At 43.1% G+C, this 14,331-nt stretch overlaps 1 protein-coding gene and 1 pseudogene across 1 annotated transcript; one reads left to right on the top strand and one right to left on the bottom strand.

Annotated features, from left to right (window-relative positions):
- The first annotated feature begins 4,260 nt into the window (after positions 1-4,260).
- LOC126538281 (uncharacterized) lies at positions 4,261-8,693 on the top strand. The gene is made up of 5 exons (XM_050185157.1): positions 4,261-4,294; positions 4,818-5,070; positions 6,243-6,414; positions 6,952-7,051; positions 7,852-8,693. The coding sequence occupies exons 1-5, from the start codon at positions 4,261-4,263 to the stop codon at positions 8,691-8,693; spliced, it is 1,401 nt and encodes a 466-aa protein (XP_050041114.1).
- A 3,592-nt stretch (positions 8,694-12,285) lies between these two features.
- LOC126539216 (uncharacterized) lies at positions 12,286-13,153 on the bottom strand (annotated as a pseudogene).
- Positions 13,154-14,331: the final 1,178 nt, after the last annotated feature.

The raw sequence follows: 14,331 nt of genomic DNA, 5'->3' as shown, positions 1-14,331 counted from the left end.
ACAAATCAATCTCAATTTTTGAAAAATTGACGTACTAATGATCATTCCGATACTGGTAAAGAAAGACCCAGAGATTCACAGTTCTCCGTAGATATTTTAGGAATAATCTATACGGGCACCGTTGTGTATAATGTGCAGTAAAACAAATGCAAGCCTTTCCAATGCCTAAATTCTGGTTTGGATTCGTTTGGGTGGCGAACTTCCTAAGCCGTACATATTGCCACGCGTGTGATATTTTTGGCTCCCTCAGGTGAAGACATTGGACTATTACCTTTATAAGAGAGCTTGGTGGAGTACATCCTTCACGTATTCTAAAGCTCGTTATCTTTCTCATCTATTTGAGATCGGGCGAAAAACAGAGAAAAAAAAGGAAGGAACGATAGGAAGGTTAGCCAGTATAACTACCGGCTGGCTATCTTGTGTTGGGAAAAGGGGTAAAAAAATAAAAGGTGAAAGAAGAAAGGAATAAAAAAATAAATGGTTAAAAAATTTAACAGATACGTGATGTCATGAGCCACAGCTTTCAAAGGCGATCGAACAATTCAAAAGCCCTTGAGATCAGGAGCAGAGCGTGTTAACTGGTCTAAAAAGCTCACATTGCATGGTGCTTTACGATGCCGAATTTACGTGAATACCAAAGATTTCGCCAGAATGTCCGTTGAAGCGTGTATACATGCCGAAACGACTTAAGCCGGTGTGGCCACATCTGACTACCACTGACTGTGCAGGACAGTATCATTCTCTCTGTTTGTTCTTGTCTTTTGCAGGCACAAGTTCCCGCAGTAAAAATATCGATTATTTTCTCCCTCTTTATGGTAGCGCTTCTGCTTAATAACCGCCACTAAGCCGTGAAAAAATGTCTGTCGTGAAATACCAGGGCTCTAATTTATTTACGTTAGGGAAACGTACATATCCTTTGTATGTTCATGAAATCCTTAAAATATACCCATTTACTAATCATTAGCAGGTTAAGGTTGAAGCGCATGGAAAAATCGCTAAAGGAGCTTTTCCTTTGCATTTGTATTTGTTATGTTTAGGAAGTTCGTTCAAATACTGTCGCACTTTGATTTCGGTTTCCTTATTTCAGTTAGCCTCTTGGCCCTGAGGGCACTGTGTGGGAACAGTCGGTGCAGCTCAAGAAATGAAAGGCCATTGACATTACTTCTTCGAAACGCAGAGAGGGCTTTGACGCAAATGGGATAGAAAATTTCCAAAGGTTAAGTTAACACACTCGAGAAGAAAGGCTTCTACGCTTGCTACAGCAATGCAGATAAAACTATGAATGCATAAAAATAAAGCAAATTTCACATTTTTTTGGTGGCATAGCAGCGTAGTACTGCATCTGTTGGACTTCACTTGCTTTCAAGCTTCATCGCTGTCGTAAACTGGCGGACATTGTCCTGGACTTAGCTTTCAGAGGCTAAGGACCTAAACGCGCCCGTCAAAGGTTACCGTTATTAAAAACTGCTGGCCTTAAACGGACATGGTGTTCTCTCCGGGTGCAGGATATGCCTCTGAAACTGAAATGAGACAGCAAAGCTGACTAAAACTTGCATAGGTGGCGTAAGAATGCTTGAAATATTAAATGCAAATATATTGAATTCAAATATATTGAAGCAAATACACATGTTCATATATATATATATATATATATTGTCACGTGGTGGTGACGTTTAAGAACACAGCAGCAATACTGTGAAAGACAAAATTAACTTTTATTGGGCGAACCTGTGCCCACAGAAACAGACTACACTTATAGCACAACGATATCGGCGAACCCGGTTGGCGATCGTCGAAAATCTGATCTACGGGTCAAGCGCGTCGGCTTTTATACATCAATCGTCGAATGTTCCAGACTAATCGTTGGGACCCGCGTGCCTTCGACAAAGTTCTACACCATTCGCGTCAAGCGATGAAATCAGATAACATAAGTTTCGGCGACAACAGACAGCGGATAGAAGCATCGATAACTTTGCAGAAACTTCGGATACATGCAGGCACTTCCCGCGCTGTGCAATAACATTTGTTAGGCGGCGAAATGTGGCCGCTCGATAAAGATATGTACACGTGTCATTACCCCCCTCTTAAAAATAAAGCATCGACCCGATGCTGCAAAGGAACGAAAGTCATAAAGAAAAGCACTCGTAGCAAAGAAAACAACAAAATAAGGAAGTTCGTCAGCGTCCGTAAAAGGGTTTCAGACGCACCACGTGGACCACTTCAGATCGTCTGCGGCGCCGCTGTGAATGCGAAATGCCGTCTGGCACGACCTCATAGTCCAGTGCGCCAATACCACGGATGACCTTGCAGGGTCGGAAATATCGTCGCAGCAGTTTTTCACTGAGTCCTCGTCGGCGTATCGGGGTCTACACCCAAACACAGTCGCCGGGCTGGTACTCGACGAAGCGTCGCCAGGGATTGTAGTGTCGGCTGTCGGTACGCTGCTGGTTCTTTATCCGTAGGCGGGCGAGCTGTCGAGCTTCATCGGTGCGCTGGAGATAGCTAGCGACGTCAAGATTCTGTTCGTCAGTGACGTGCGGCAGCATAGCGTCGAGCGTCGTCGTCGGCTTCCTGCCGTAAACCAGCTTAAACGGCGTTATCTGTGTTGTTTCTTGCACGGCCGTGTTGCAAGCGAATGTTACGTACGGCAGAACGGCATCCCAGGTCTTGTGTTCGACGTCGACGTACATTGCTAGCATGTCGACGAGGATCTTGTTCAGGCGCTCCGTGAGACCATTTGTCTGCGGGTGGTAGGCAGTTGTCCTCCCGTGACTTGTCTGGCTGTATTGCAGAATGGCTTGAGTGAGCTCTGTTGTAAAAGCCGTTCCGCTGTCGGTGATGAGGACTTCTGGAGCACCATGTCGCAGCAGGATGTTCTCGACGAAAAATTTCGCCACTTCGGCTGCACTGCCTTTCGGTAGATCTTTAGTTTCAGCGAAGTGGATAAAATAGTCCGTTGCCACGATGATCCACTTATTTGCGGAAGTTCATTTCGGAAACGGTCCCAGCAAGTCAATCCCGATCTGCTGAAAAGATTGGTAAAGAGGCTTGATTGGCTGTAGTAATCCCGCTGGCCTTGTCGGTGGTGTCTTGCGTCGTTGACAGTCTCGAAATGTCTTGACGTAACGGGTGACATCATCGGTTACGAGCGGCCAGTAATACCGTTCTTGTATCCTCAATAGTGTCAGGGAGAAACTGAGGTGCGCAGCTGTCAGATCGTCGTGTAGGGCGTGCAGTACTTCTGGACGTAGCGCCGACGGAACTACAAGAAGGTAGTTGGCGCGGACTGGTGAGAAGTTCTTCTTCACGAGTAAGTTGTTTTGAAGCATGAACGAAGACAATCCACGCTTAACTCCCCTAGAGACAGCGTCGGTGTGCCCTTCCAAATAATCGACGAGGCCTTTTAGCTCCGGGTCCGCTCGTTGCTGCTCAGCGTAGTCTTCCGCGCTTATTGTTCCAAGCAAGGCGTCGTCATCCTCGTAATATTGCGGCGGCGGGTCGACGGGGGCGCGTGATAGGCAATCGGCATCTGAGTGTTTTCGTCCGGACTTGTAGGTTACAGTGATATCGTATTCTTGTAGTCTGAGACTCCACCACGCCAGCCGTCCTGAAGGGTCCTTTAAGTTAGCTAGCCAACACAACGCGTGATGGTCGCTGACCGGTATTTCGGTATCGGCGCCCTCGTCGAAGTGTGCAAGTACCGGCGGCGACTGCATGTGTCGTTTGAGTTCTTGAAATGCATCGGCCTGCGGCGTTTCCCACTTGAACTCGACATCACATTTGGTTAGATGTGTTAGCGGCTCCGCGATGCGTGAAAAGTTCTTGACAAAGCGCCTGTAGTAGGCACACATGCCAAGGAATCTACGGACTGCCTTCTTGCGATGGGCTGCGGGATCTTTGCGATGGCAGCTCTCTTCTGCGGGTCGGGGCGGACTCCAGATTTGCTGATGACGTGGCCTAAAAATAGAAGCTCCTCGTAAGCGAAGCGGCACTTTTCCGGCTTCAGAGTAAGTCCTGATGACCTGATGGCCTCTAGTACTGTTGCAAGCCGCCTAAGGTGATCGTCGAAATTTCCGGCGAAGACGACGACGTCATGCAAGTATTAGCCCCGAGAAAGAGGAATGTCGCCGCCTGGCGGCAGCTTCAGATGACGTCACGGCCAGGACTCGAGTTTCGGCAGCCGCCCAGTAACGTGCGCTGGCTTCGTCGCACCGCGTAGCACGGTGTTTGCGTTCGCTTTTCGCTTGCAGCAAGCTTCCGATGAACGATGAAAACAGCAGCGATCGTGTTTCAGGTAAGCAAGCAACATTTGTGTGTGCAATCGTCCTCAATGCGCGAACGAGAAACGCACGCACTCCGTCGTGCAGGCTTGGAAAGCGGTGCTCGGGCGATCGCTTTCGGATATAGTTTCACTTTCACAAGAGTTCTCCGCATGCGTCCGCGTATGTGTCCGACAGCGTTTTCTTTGGCACTGCGCCAAGCTTTCTATCTATGCACAGTGCCAAGAGCGCTGTCAAGTCTCGCGAAACCTACCGAAAGTGACACTACATCCGAAAGTGATCACCATAGAAAATTCCACCCTAGCTGTTGTGTAAGTTTTCTTGTATGCTCACTGACGCACCTTGTTTAATTTCATGTGTACCTTGTAATAGCTAGCTGTTATCGTTTCTGATTACGTACACGAACGAGTTGAAGGTGGTAAATGCTGGAGTTTCTTTCCTGCTGGCCGCTCGTCTCAATTCGTGCAGCGCCGCAGCAGCCGCGCTGTCACATGTATTAGTTTACATAACCTGCTTGTAAATTATTTTTGTTCGCAGTTGCATTACCGCTGAGCAGCATCAACCGGCATGTGGACAAGGCGGGCGAGACGAGCCGGTGCCTCACTGAGGCGGAGGAGGTTTATTATGGGGGCCACGTCTTTGAGTGCGCCGTCGAAACAGCTGAGAACGCTCGTTTCGACTGTCTGGCGTTCGTCTTGCAAACGACTGCTATCAGCAGTGCTCCTCATGAAGTGAAGATTACTGTTTGCGACGCGGTGGTAGATCGAGCCAGCTGTTCGTGCAAAGCAGGGTATGACTACTCGATCACTGGCCGGCTGCTGGGAAGAAACCTTGTCCAAGTATGCGTAAGCATACCCCTAATTTAAGTTGGCCTACCCTTAAACTTTAGTTGGCCCACCCTCAAATTTACGCTGGCTCTCTTGCAAATTTAAAGCTGGCCTACCCCCAAATTTTAAGTTTGTCAACCCCCAAATTTCAAATTGGCCCACGTCCAAATCTCAGTTGGCCCAGCTTTACCATAAGCTTCCCGGTGCGTTTTCTATGAATCCCTGTATCCTTACCTTACTTATATCCCCCTCTCTCTCATGTATACTCAGGGTATTATTTTATTTGCTTTAAATTGTTCTTTATCGCTTATAAAGCTACCCATCTACATTTACAATATTATATTAAGTAAATGTCGTAATTTTGCATATTACGCATTTTTAGCACACAAAAGGCATTACACTTTTCGCGTGACGGCACTAGGGTACTCGCAATGAATGCTTATGCCCTAATACTTAAGTTTCCATTTGACATCCGAAAGCACATGTTGCACTGTGTAATTGGCACTGTTTTGTTTGATATTTAGATATCCTAGGTGATTTTTTTTATTGGAAACAAATCTGTTTAATGTCTTCCATGGCAGATAGCGCTATTCTGTCAGATCAACTGTATTATTGGAAAGGTGCGCATTACTTGCACGACAAATTGCAACGCAGTTAGGTAACATCAATGATTCCCTAATTTTCTTCATCATTATTAACTTTGGGGCACATGTTCCAATTGCATAATTCAAGCCAAGCAGTATTCAAGTCACATCTATTTAGCAGAAATATTTACCTAGCACCAATTTTCTTTTGTAGATGTGGTGAAAACTACCTATGTAAACATGTTTTTAAATGCATTCCTGTTCCATTTAAACTAGTAACTTTCTTTTTTTTGCAGCGAAACTGTTTTTGAAGTGTCTCTTTTTACTAAAAAGTCACCTGTTGTAGGCTGCAAGGAGCATTAGTCTTGGCAGAAAAGTTATTCGTTCAGACTGAAACTTCACATCAGTCATTGTTCTAATGCATGGTAACAAGTTTAATGAATATATGATTAGGAATTATTTATTGAAAAATATTATGCTTAAGGACTAAGACCAATTCGTTAGGTTTAATGTCTTTGGAATTGATATATCCTAACCATTTTTTTTTACAGAAAATACAAGTGTAAACACATTGTAGCTGTACTGCTGCATATTAATGCTGCCAGGACTTTCGACAAGCTCTCGCCAACTGACCAGCCACAGAAGTGGGGCAAGGAGCACAAAGAGCGTGTTAAACAAGGGTATGAGCCAGGAGCTGTAGTCGACCTTCCATGGGCAAATAAAGTTTGTACATATATTATTCTTTTAAAAGTGAGAGGAATGAGAGGGAAAACAGCAAGTCCAATGCTGAAATGAAGGGCAGCTCACAATTTCTACTTTCAATGTTGGTTTGGTGAAAATGCTCTTGTAGATAGCCTTGCTGTTTGCATTTTCTTAAGCTGCAAGAACAGTTTCATGACTTCAACAAACGCACTAGCTTTACTGTGAACTTTGTACTGCAAATGTTGTTTACAAATGCCTTTGTCATAGGCACACAGTACGAATGAAGTCGTTAGTGCTAGCTGTTGATTATAGTTAACAATATGCACACCTTAGGTGAATGCTTGACATCTCTTATTCTAAACAGAAGTAGGATGTAGCACTCTTTGATGACGCGAAAATATGAATTTTTCGCTTGCCTATTAAGTTTGAGAGGTGTGAAAATGAATGCACAAACCTTAATGATAGATGCTCAACTATCGAATGGGTGCCGTGTTTACAACTAAGAAGTTTTCATCTAGAACATAACATTGGTGCTTCTCTTGTTGCTACATTTTCCAGGCAAAAATCAAAAAGACTCCCCAGCTGGAAGGCAACGTACTTGAAAGACTTCTGGAGAATGTCAGCTATCAATCTGCAGCAAAAATGCACTTACACAGAGGTACTGAATTAGGTATGCATTCAAATTTGGTTTGGCTTTTTGAATCTGAGTCTCATAAAGGACTGGCCAGCAGCAGCTGCTTGGCCCCTCAGCATAATCTCCTTATCAAGTGGCAGTACTGCAGTGCGCAAACATGTCCCAAAACTGAAAAAATTAATTTTGCATGTCTTTCCTATATTGAGTATTTGCAATGTAGTCGATGACACGCCTAATGAGCTGCACTGCAACATATTGCCTAGTCAGGCAGTGTGCAGTGTTTCGTTGCGACTGCAACGTAATTATCTTAAAGAGAAGCACGTCATCAATAACCACAGTAGCAACTAACCAGTTTTAAGATGTGCCAGCTGTATTTATGTGAAGCTTTAGGCAGTTCACTGAGTTTAGCTAAGCCTGAAAAATATTAACCATATTTTTAATCACACATCTGAGGCTGTGTGAGGTGTAAGTAAGGCTCATGCCTTCCAATATCCTTCATAGGCAGCTACATCTAGCAAACTGTAATGTTTATTGCACCAAACCTTGCGACTGTTTTGATTAGACTCCAACGTGTCTTCAAGGCATTTCTCCAGCTACAAACATTTGCTGCTAAGGATATGTTGCTTTGAAACCTTTAAACAGTGTCCGCTGTTCAAACGTAGGTGTCATGACTACCCCGGCAATTAATTATCCAAGCATCTGTGTACTTTGCATCCAAAACAAAAAAGATTTTATCTGCTTCATCATATTTCTTGTGCATACCAATTTTCTCCACGCTTCAGTGAATGTTAATTGCGCATTATTTCTGGAAAAATGTATTTCAGCAACAGAAGCCATGTTGGAGCCAACCATAGAACCAGGATGTTCCCCTTCTGAGCCAGCACCCAGAGACTTAACACTCATTGGTTCTTTGAAGGAGTTAAGAAGTTTTCTTGGCATCAGTGGTGAAGTGACAACAGAAGAGCTACTTGAACACTTGCAGGAAAGCAAGAGTCACGAAGACATTATAATGGTTGAAAAGTTAACACGAGATCAGGCAAAATCTAGTCTCTGGTTGCGCCACAGAGTAGGCATGATCACATCTTCTATTGCCTACAGCATATTTACCCGTGTAAAGACGTTGAGGACAAAGATGGGCCCGCATGATTTGAGACCCTTGCTAAAAAAAGTGATGCGGCAGAATAATGTCCGTACAGCAACAATGTGTCGTGGCAGTGCACTCGAAGGCAGTGCAAGAAAATGTTATCAAAGCCAGCGAGCTACTCATGAGAATTTGGTTGTGAGGCAGTGGGGACTTTTCATTATGGAAGGCCGTCCTTACATGGGTGCAAGTCCAGATGGATCAGTAAAGTGCAACTGTTGTCCTGAGCAGGTACTGGAAATCAAATGCCCTGAATCCATGAAAAAATTCTTGGAAGAGAATATGGAGAAAAACAAAGAAAGGGCTTTGACTCAGAACCTAAAGCGCGCAACCACATATTTCTGCCAAGTGCAGGTACAAATGGGGATCACGGCAGTTCAGCATGCAGATTTGTTTGTCTTTGTCAATGAAGAAGATAATATTTGCATTCCAGTGCTATTTGATGAGGCATATTTCAGCGATGTGATTGAAAGATCTTCCTATTTCTTTGAGCAGTACATACTGCCACATGTTCTTTCTACATGAACTGCCTTGTTTCAGTTGCACATGCAATTTTTTATGCATTGCACATAAGCAAACTACAGTCTCCCTTTTTAAGGCACAAAATGACTGATATATGAGGTTTAACATTCCAACGTAACAAAACGCTTATTAGGGATGATGTCGGGGGACGTTTTACATCAATATTAGGTTTGCTACAACGTGACTAAAGCTTGGTATATAAGCATTTTGCTTATTTTTTTGCTCTCTCAGTAGGAACAGAACCGAGAAAGAACCTGCGACTTCATTTTCAGCAACAGAAGGCCATTGCCAAGTTAACTCAATACATAAAAAAAATTGTATGTGCAATCACAGAAAGCACTCGTAGAAAGTTTGGAGACATCTGCAGTTTGAGTGCTTTTGCTGATGTTCAGTGCAGTCCACTGTTAAAGGGAACAATGAAATGTGCGGCCCTTGCTTGGCTGGCAACCTAGCTGCATGTGGCTGCGGAAGCAATCTTAGTGCACTGCACAGGTGTGTCGAAAGGGGTGAGAGCTAACAACTATAAGTTATCTACTCCAAATCTAGGTGATTGTACTGCTTCTAGAAAGGAAAATCTGGACATGCTGTGCACAAAAGTGTTTCCTTTAACAGTGGACCCCTCTGTACAGTGAGCAAGAAAATGCAAACACGGTAGCATGCTGTAGCACACAAAAAATTAGCATTATGTCACTATTAAAACACATTTGTGTGTAAACAGCTGAGTCGTGCAGTGGCTAGAGCAATTTGTGATGCAACCCCGAACCATAACAGTCGCTTGAATGACAGACTTGGAATCACAGGCAATGCATTTGTCTATGTGGCATTCTATGTATTTAATTTTTAGGCCGCTGCATTATGCGATGCGACTGTGATATTGTAAATATAATTGTGATATCTGAAACTCATCCTGGGGAATAACAGTAGTCATTTGTGGTTTAAGTTCCATGCCCAGCTTTCTACAAGGGTATCCAGTCATGCTTGTATTTGTATTTCGTGTTAATTCACAAGGGCTTCCATTGATACACTGATAAGTGCAAGGGCACCATGTTAGATGCTCTCATTTTTTGTCTACTGCTTATGTGGTCATGTCTGAGGGATATTTGGCTGATACTGTGATACTATGGTAGCCAGACAATTGCTGATCATTACAGAAGGCGTAAAAAATGGAGTTTTACGTGCCAAAACCACTTTCTGATTATTAGGCACGCCTACAGTAGGCGTCTGTAATTTTCAATATTTTTTTTTCGCTTTCGGCGGGTGTTTGTTTTGTGATATAGTTGGTATGGCAACTAGCACGACTGTGCTGTGAAGATGAACAAGTGCCTCATGCAATTAAATTTTTGGCTGACTAGTGTTTTGTGAAGCAATTGTGATATGAGAATGCTATAACTGTGATATCAGAAAGTCATCCCAGGGAATGACAGTAGTCACTTGTGGTTTATAGTCCATGCCTAGCTTTCTACGTGGGTATCCAAGTATGCTTGTATGTACATTTCGTGTTAACTCACATGGGCTTCCAATGATACAATGATAAGTGCAACTTCAAGATGCTTTCATTTTTTTGCCTACTGCTTATGTGGTCATGTTTGTGGGATATTTGGCTGACATTGTGATACTATGGTATCCAGACAACTGCTGCTCATTACAGTAGGCGTATGTAGTTATCAATTTTTTTTTCATTTTCGGCTGGTGTTTGTTTTATGATATAGTTGGTATGGCAACTAGCACGACTGTGTTGTGAAGGCAAACAAGTGCCTCATGTAATTAAATTTTTGGCTGACTGTGTTTTGTGAAGCAACTGTGATGTTAGAATGCTATAACTGTGTTATCAGAAAGTCATCCCAGGGAATGACAGTAGTCACTTGTGGTTTATGTTCCATGCCCAGCTTTCTACGTGGGTATCCATCATGCTTGTATGTGCATTTCGTGTTAACTCGCATGGGCTTCTATTGATACAAGGATGATAATTTCAAAGGCGCCATGTTACAAAGATGTTCTCATTTTTTTGTCTGCTGCTCATGTGGTTATGTTTGTGGTATATTTGGTTGTTACTGCAATACTAATATTAGGGCAGCCAGACAACTGTGGCACAGTACAGCAGGCATATGTAGTCTTACTTGTTTCGTTTCTGGCTGTTGTTTGTTTTGTAATTGGCTTTAACTGGCATTACTGTGTTGTGAAGACAAACAAGTGCCTCACCCAGTTAAATGTTTAGTTAGCTGCACACTTTAACACCACTGTGATAGTGTAAGGGATTATATCAGAATGACACCAGAAAAACAGTTTCCATGAACAGTTCCTTTCTGGTTTGGCAATTGCTTGGCTTGCTGCTGGCACTCGGGCCGTTTGTTTCCTGTGACATATAGGGTTACTGTTATTGTGGTAGAGAAAGAATGCAATTTTCAGGAGCACTACATTTTCTAGTTCTGATGTATTGCCGCCTACTTTGTCCAACTGTTATACTAAAACAACGATATGCTGACAAGCATTACTGTGATATGTAGTGATGTAACTGCATTATGAAACAGGACAACAGTGAAGAATGCAGGCACACTGTTTTACGCATTGCATTTCTCATAAAATGTACAAATTGAGATTGGCATTATGGAAATAAATGCAAGAGTCGTGCATTTCTGGTGCTCAGGAAAAATACAGGTGGTGCTTCTTGACAAGAAGCACAAAATCTGTTCTTCCAGTTTGCTTTACTAACCTATCAGTAGTGGGCAGCTTTGATATATAACTAGTTAAAAGGTAGCAATTGCAAAAGGTAATAGTAATATTCTTGCATGCATATTATTTTTCAAAGCATACACCATGAGTACTGCATTTAAAGGCCTTCAGCTGCTGAAGCAGTCTTATAGTAGCTACAAAAATTAGGTGTTCGCACATCGAAAAGTATGCCACGAAGCAAAGGCTGAAAGGCAGTCCATGCTAGATGGTGTTAAGTGTATAGTATCTTGTTGTACACATTCTGCAAGCTCGTTGCCCATTTTGTTGACAAGACCACTGCATTATTGTATCTTTAAAACATAAGGAGAGGCTGCTACCAGAATGTGCCATACCATGCAGTCTTTTTTACATGAACAAGTGTGCTGCTTTTTGCCATTAATGTAACTGCCCAAGGTCTTTTTTACAAGTTTGACAGTGCAAGTTTTTGGTCCTGCTCTTCCTTTCGTGTTCTTGGCAGGGAATAAAAATATTTCCAAGCTAGCAGTAGTACTTACTATGCCAAATTCAATGAACAACCTGAAAGCTGGTCACTTTTGGTACTTATCTGTGCATATGTACTGCTACAACAATACAGTATGACAGACATTTCCGTGTGTGCCTGTATAAGCCTAAATAACTACAGTCTCCACAAAACTTGTGCAGAATGGCTCTCTTAAATAAGAAATGCTTATTTTAGTACTCTAAATCATGCAAACTAGAACTACTGACACTGCTGATGGTATTTTGTGCATTTTTGGTGTTTGAGGACCACCACACTTGTTACAGCCAGAAATTTTCCTTCCACTCAGACTATCCACTGTGTCAGTGTGCACATTGACAAAAACTTCACACTTTGAGCGCCTCTTTGGATAGATTTCTTTATTTTTAGACAATTCGTTCATCACATTTGTTAAATATCACATTTTGCCTGGCAGCTCACAAAGCTAATTGGTAAGAGCCAGTAATCACTGCAGAATTACTTCGGAGAGGGTTAACCTGATAAATACGCGCACCGACATTATCAGTTGAAAAGGAACTTGTTGTTACTGATCAACGGCCTTGAGAGATTCACAGTTCCAGCAATTATTTTGAATATGCTGTCAATGTATGGCACAAAGTCGAGATCAAACCGATTTTTTAAAATGCGGTACAGTTTCATCCTTTGAATGGCCCTCTCCACATGTACTCGGGCGCTTGCTATGGATTCGTTTCTCCTAGCTTCCTCCGCAGTCAGCTGTTTTTCCATGAGGAATGGAGGTCTGATCATTTTGATATTTTTTTCTTTGCAAAGTTCACCAATTAGGAAGCCTTTATCTACCATCACACTGTCAACATAGAGAATACACTTGTCAAGAACTCTTCACTCCTTTGTTATGTATGTGTCAGATGCTTTCCCTCCATGTGCCTGACTTACATAGCTAATTAAGCCTCCTGGTGTCTCACTCACCAGGACTTTTGCAGTGTACGTGCGCTTATTGTGGCTGTATGTGAGGAGCCTTGATACTAGATTTTTTGGGCGCTCAATTTCTATTTCAGTGCAGTCAAGCACCATTCTAGTGTCTTTGTATTCTTTGAAATACATTGTGAGACAGTTCACAACTGCGGTCTTCGTTGGCTAGCAAATTGCATGCTCAAAAATGCTTGCTAGAATTACAATTGAATCCTTGAAAATTTTCGACACAGTTGTACGGTGGACACGTACTAAAGAACACCGCCAACAGAGAAAATGTTGTTAAGTCATGATAGAGCTTCATGCATATGAGGAGCAGAGCATCATCATCACTTAAGGATAAGCTTCGCGTTCCTTGACGCAACCGCATTTCTGTGTAAAGTTCTGTTATGTTGTAGAACAACTCGAAAGAGCCTATGCCTGTGAGGACAACAAGACCATGCTCATCGGGCACTTTTGCAGTTGTGATAAACTGTTCTCTAGCCAATAGGTTGTTTCTAGTGTTGACCTGAATTCCAATTTCTTTAAACAGCTCCTCAGCTTCGGCACTTATGTCTGAAAAAAATAAAGGACAAATTGATCGTAACAATAACATAAATTAGAGCAGTATCAAGTATTAATTATTATTACGAATAGCAGTAAATGTGCTGCACTGTTTGCTGGATACCTTCTGATATTGGAGTGCAATCACCTGGACTCGTAGCCAGAGCTTCTGGAGGATGTAAATCTCAAATACAATGAAACCGACTAAAAAGAGCAAAGTACTATACACCACAGTTAATGACGTGGGTGTCCGAATGCAACACAAATTTGGCACATCAAATTTAGTATTACTTAAGGGATAAACATATCATCGCACGCTACTGGCTCTCTCTCTTCGGCCAGTGGTGCATCAAGTTCCAACATCGCCCTGCTCGAGCTTTCCTCTGCGCCTTCTTGGTATTTTTCTCCAGCATCAGTGCAAATGGAAGATGTCTGTGGCAGCTGGTAAGAGCGTATGGGAATGCCTCTTTCCCCTGAAATTGAAATCCAAGCTTTTCTGGACATTTTATTATTAGATCACATTAATGCCACTTCCGACCGCGATTGAGGCCGATCGGGATCGAAATTATCGATCACGATTGACTCCCTTCGGTAGCTTGCGCGACGGGCCAATCGCGATCGATAATTTCGATTTCGAACAGGCTGGATCGCGGTAGAAAGTGCCCAATGTGGCACATGTTTAAGATAGCTGCGGAACTGTTTTAATACGTATACAGTAATGACTCGTTGCTACAGTGAACTGTGAGTTACAGCAGTGTCTACAGTGAATTAAACAACGGAGGAAGCGCTCGTGCGGGTACAAATGGGCGATCAACATTGCTTCTGCATAATCAAACGCGGGCGAGAGGACTTCCGCCGTGAGTCAATGCTCGCTCCTACACCGAGCAACGCCGGAGCAAGCGACAGCACATTTCGCCTACTCTGGCTATCACAGATCGT

The sequence above is a fragment of the Dermacentor andersoni genome, chromosome 3, assembly GCF_023375885.2.
Source record: "Dermacentor andersoni chromosome 3, qqDerAnde1_hic_scaffold, whole genome shotgun sequence".
In the NCBI taxonomy this organism is placed as follows: domain Eukaryota; kingdom Metazoa; phylum Arthropoda; class Arachnida; order Ixodida; family Ixodidae; genus Dermacentor; species Dermacentor andersoni.
This window is presented reverse-complemented; position numbering and strand designations above follow the sequence as displayed.

Coding starts and splice junctions, on each gene's coding strand:
- LOC126538281 (XM_050185157.1), top strand. CDS start 4,261: ATGAACGATGAAAACAGCAGCGATCGTGTTTCAG. Junction 5,071..6,242: donor AGCTGTTCGTGCAAAGCAGG/GTATGACTACTC, acceptor TTTTTTTTACAG/AAAATACAAGTGTAAACACA. Junction 7,052..7,851: donor AAAAATGCACTTACACAGAG/GTACTGAATTAG, acceptor AATGTATTTCAG/CAACAGAAGCCATGTTGGAG.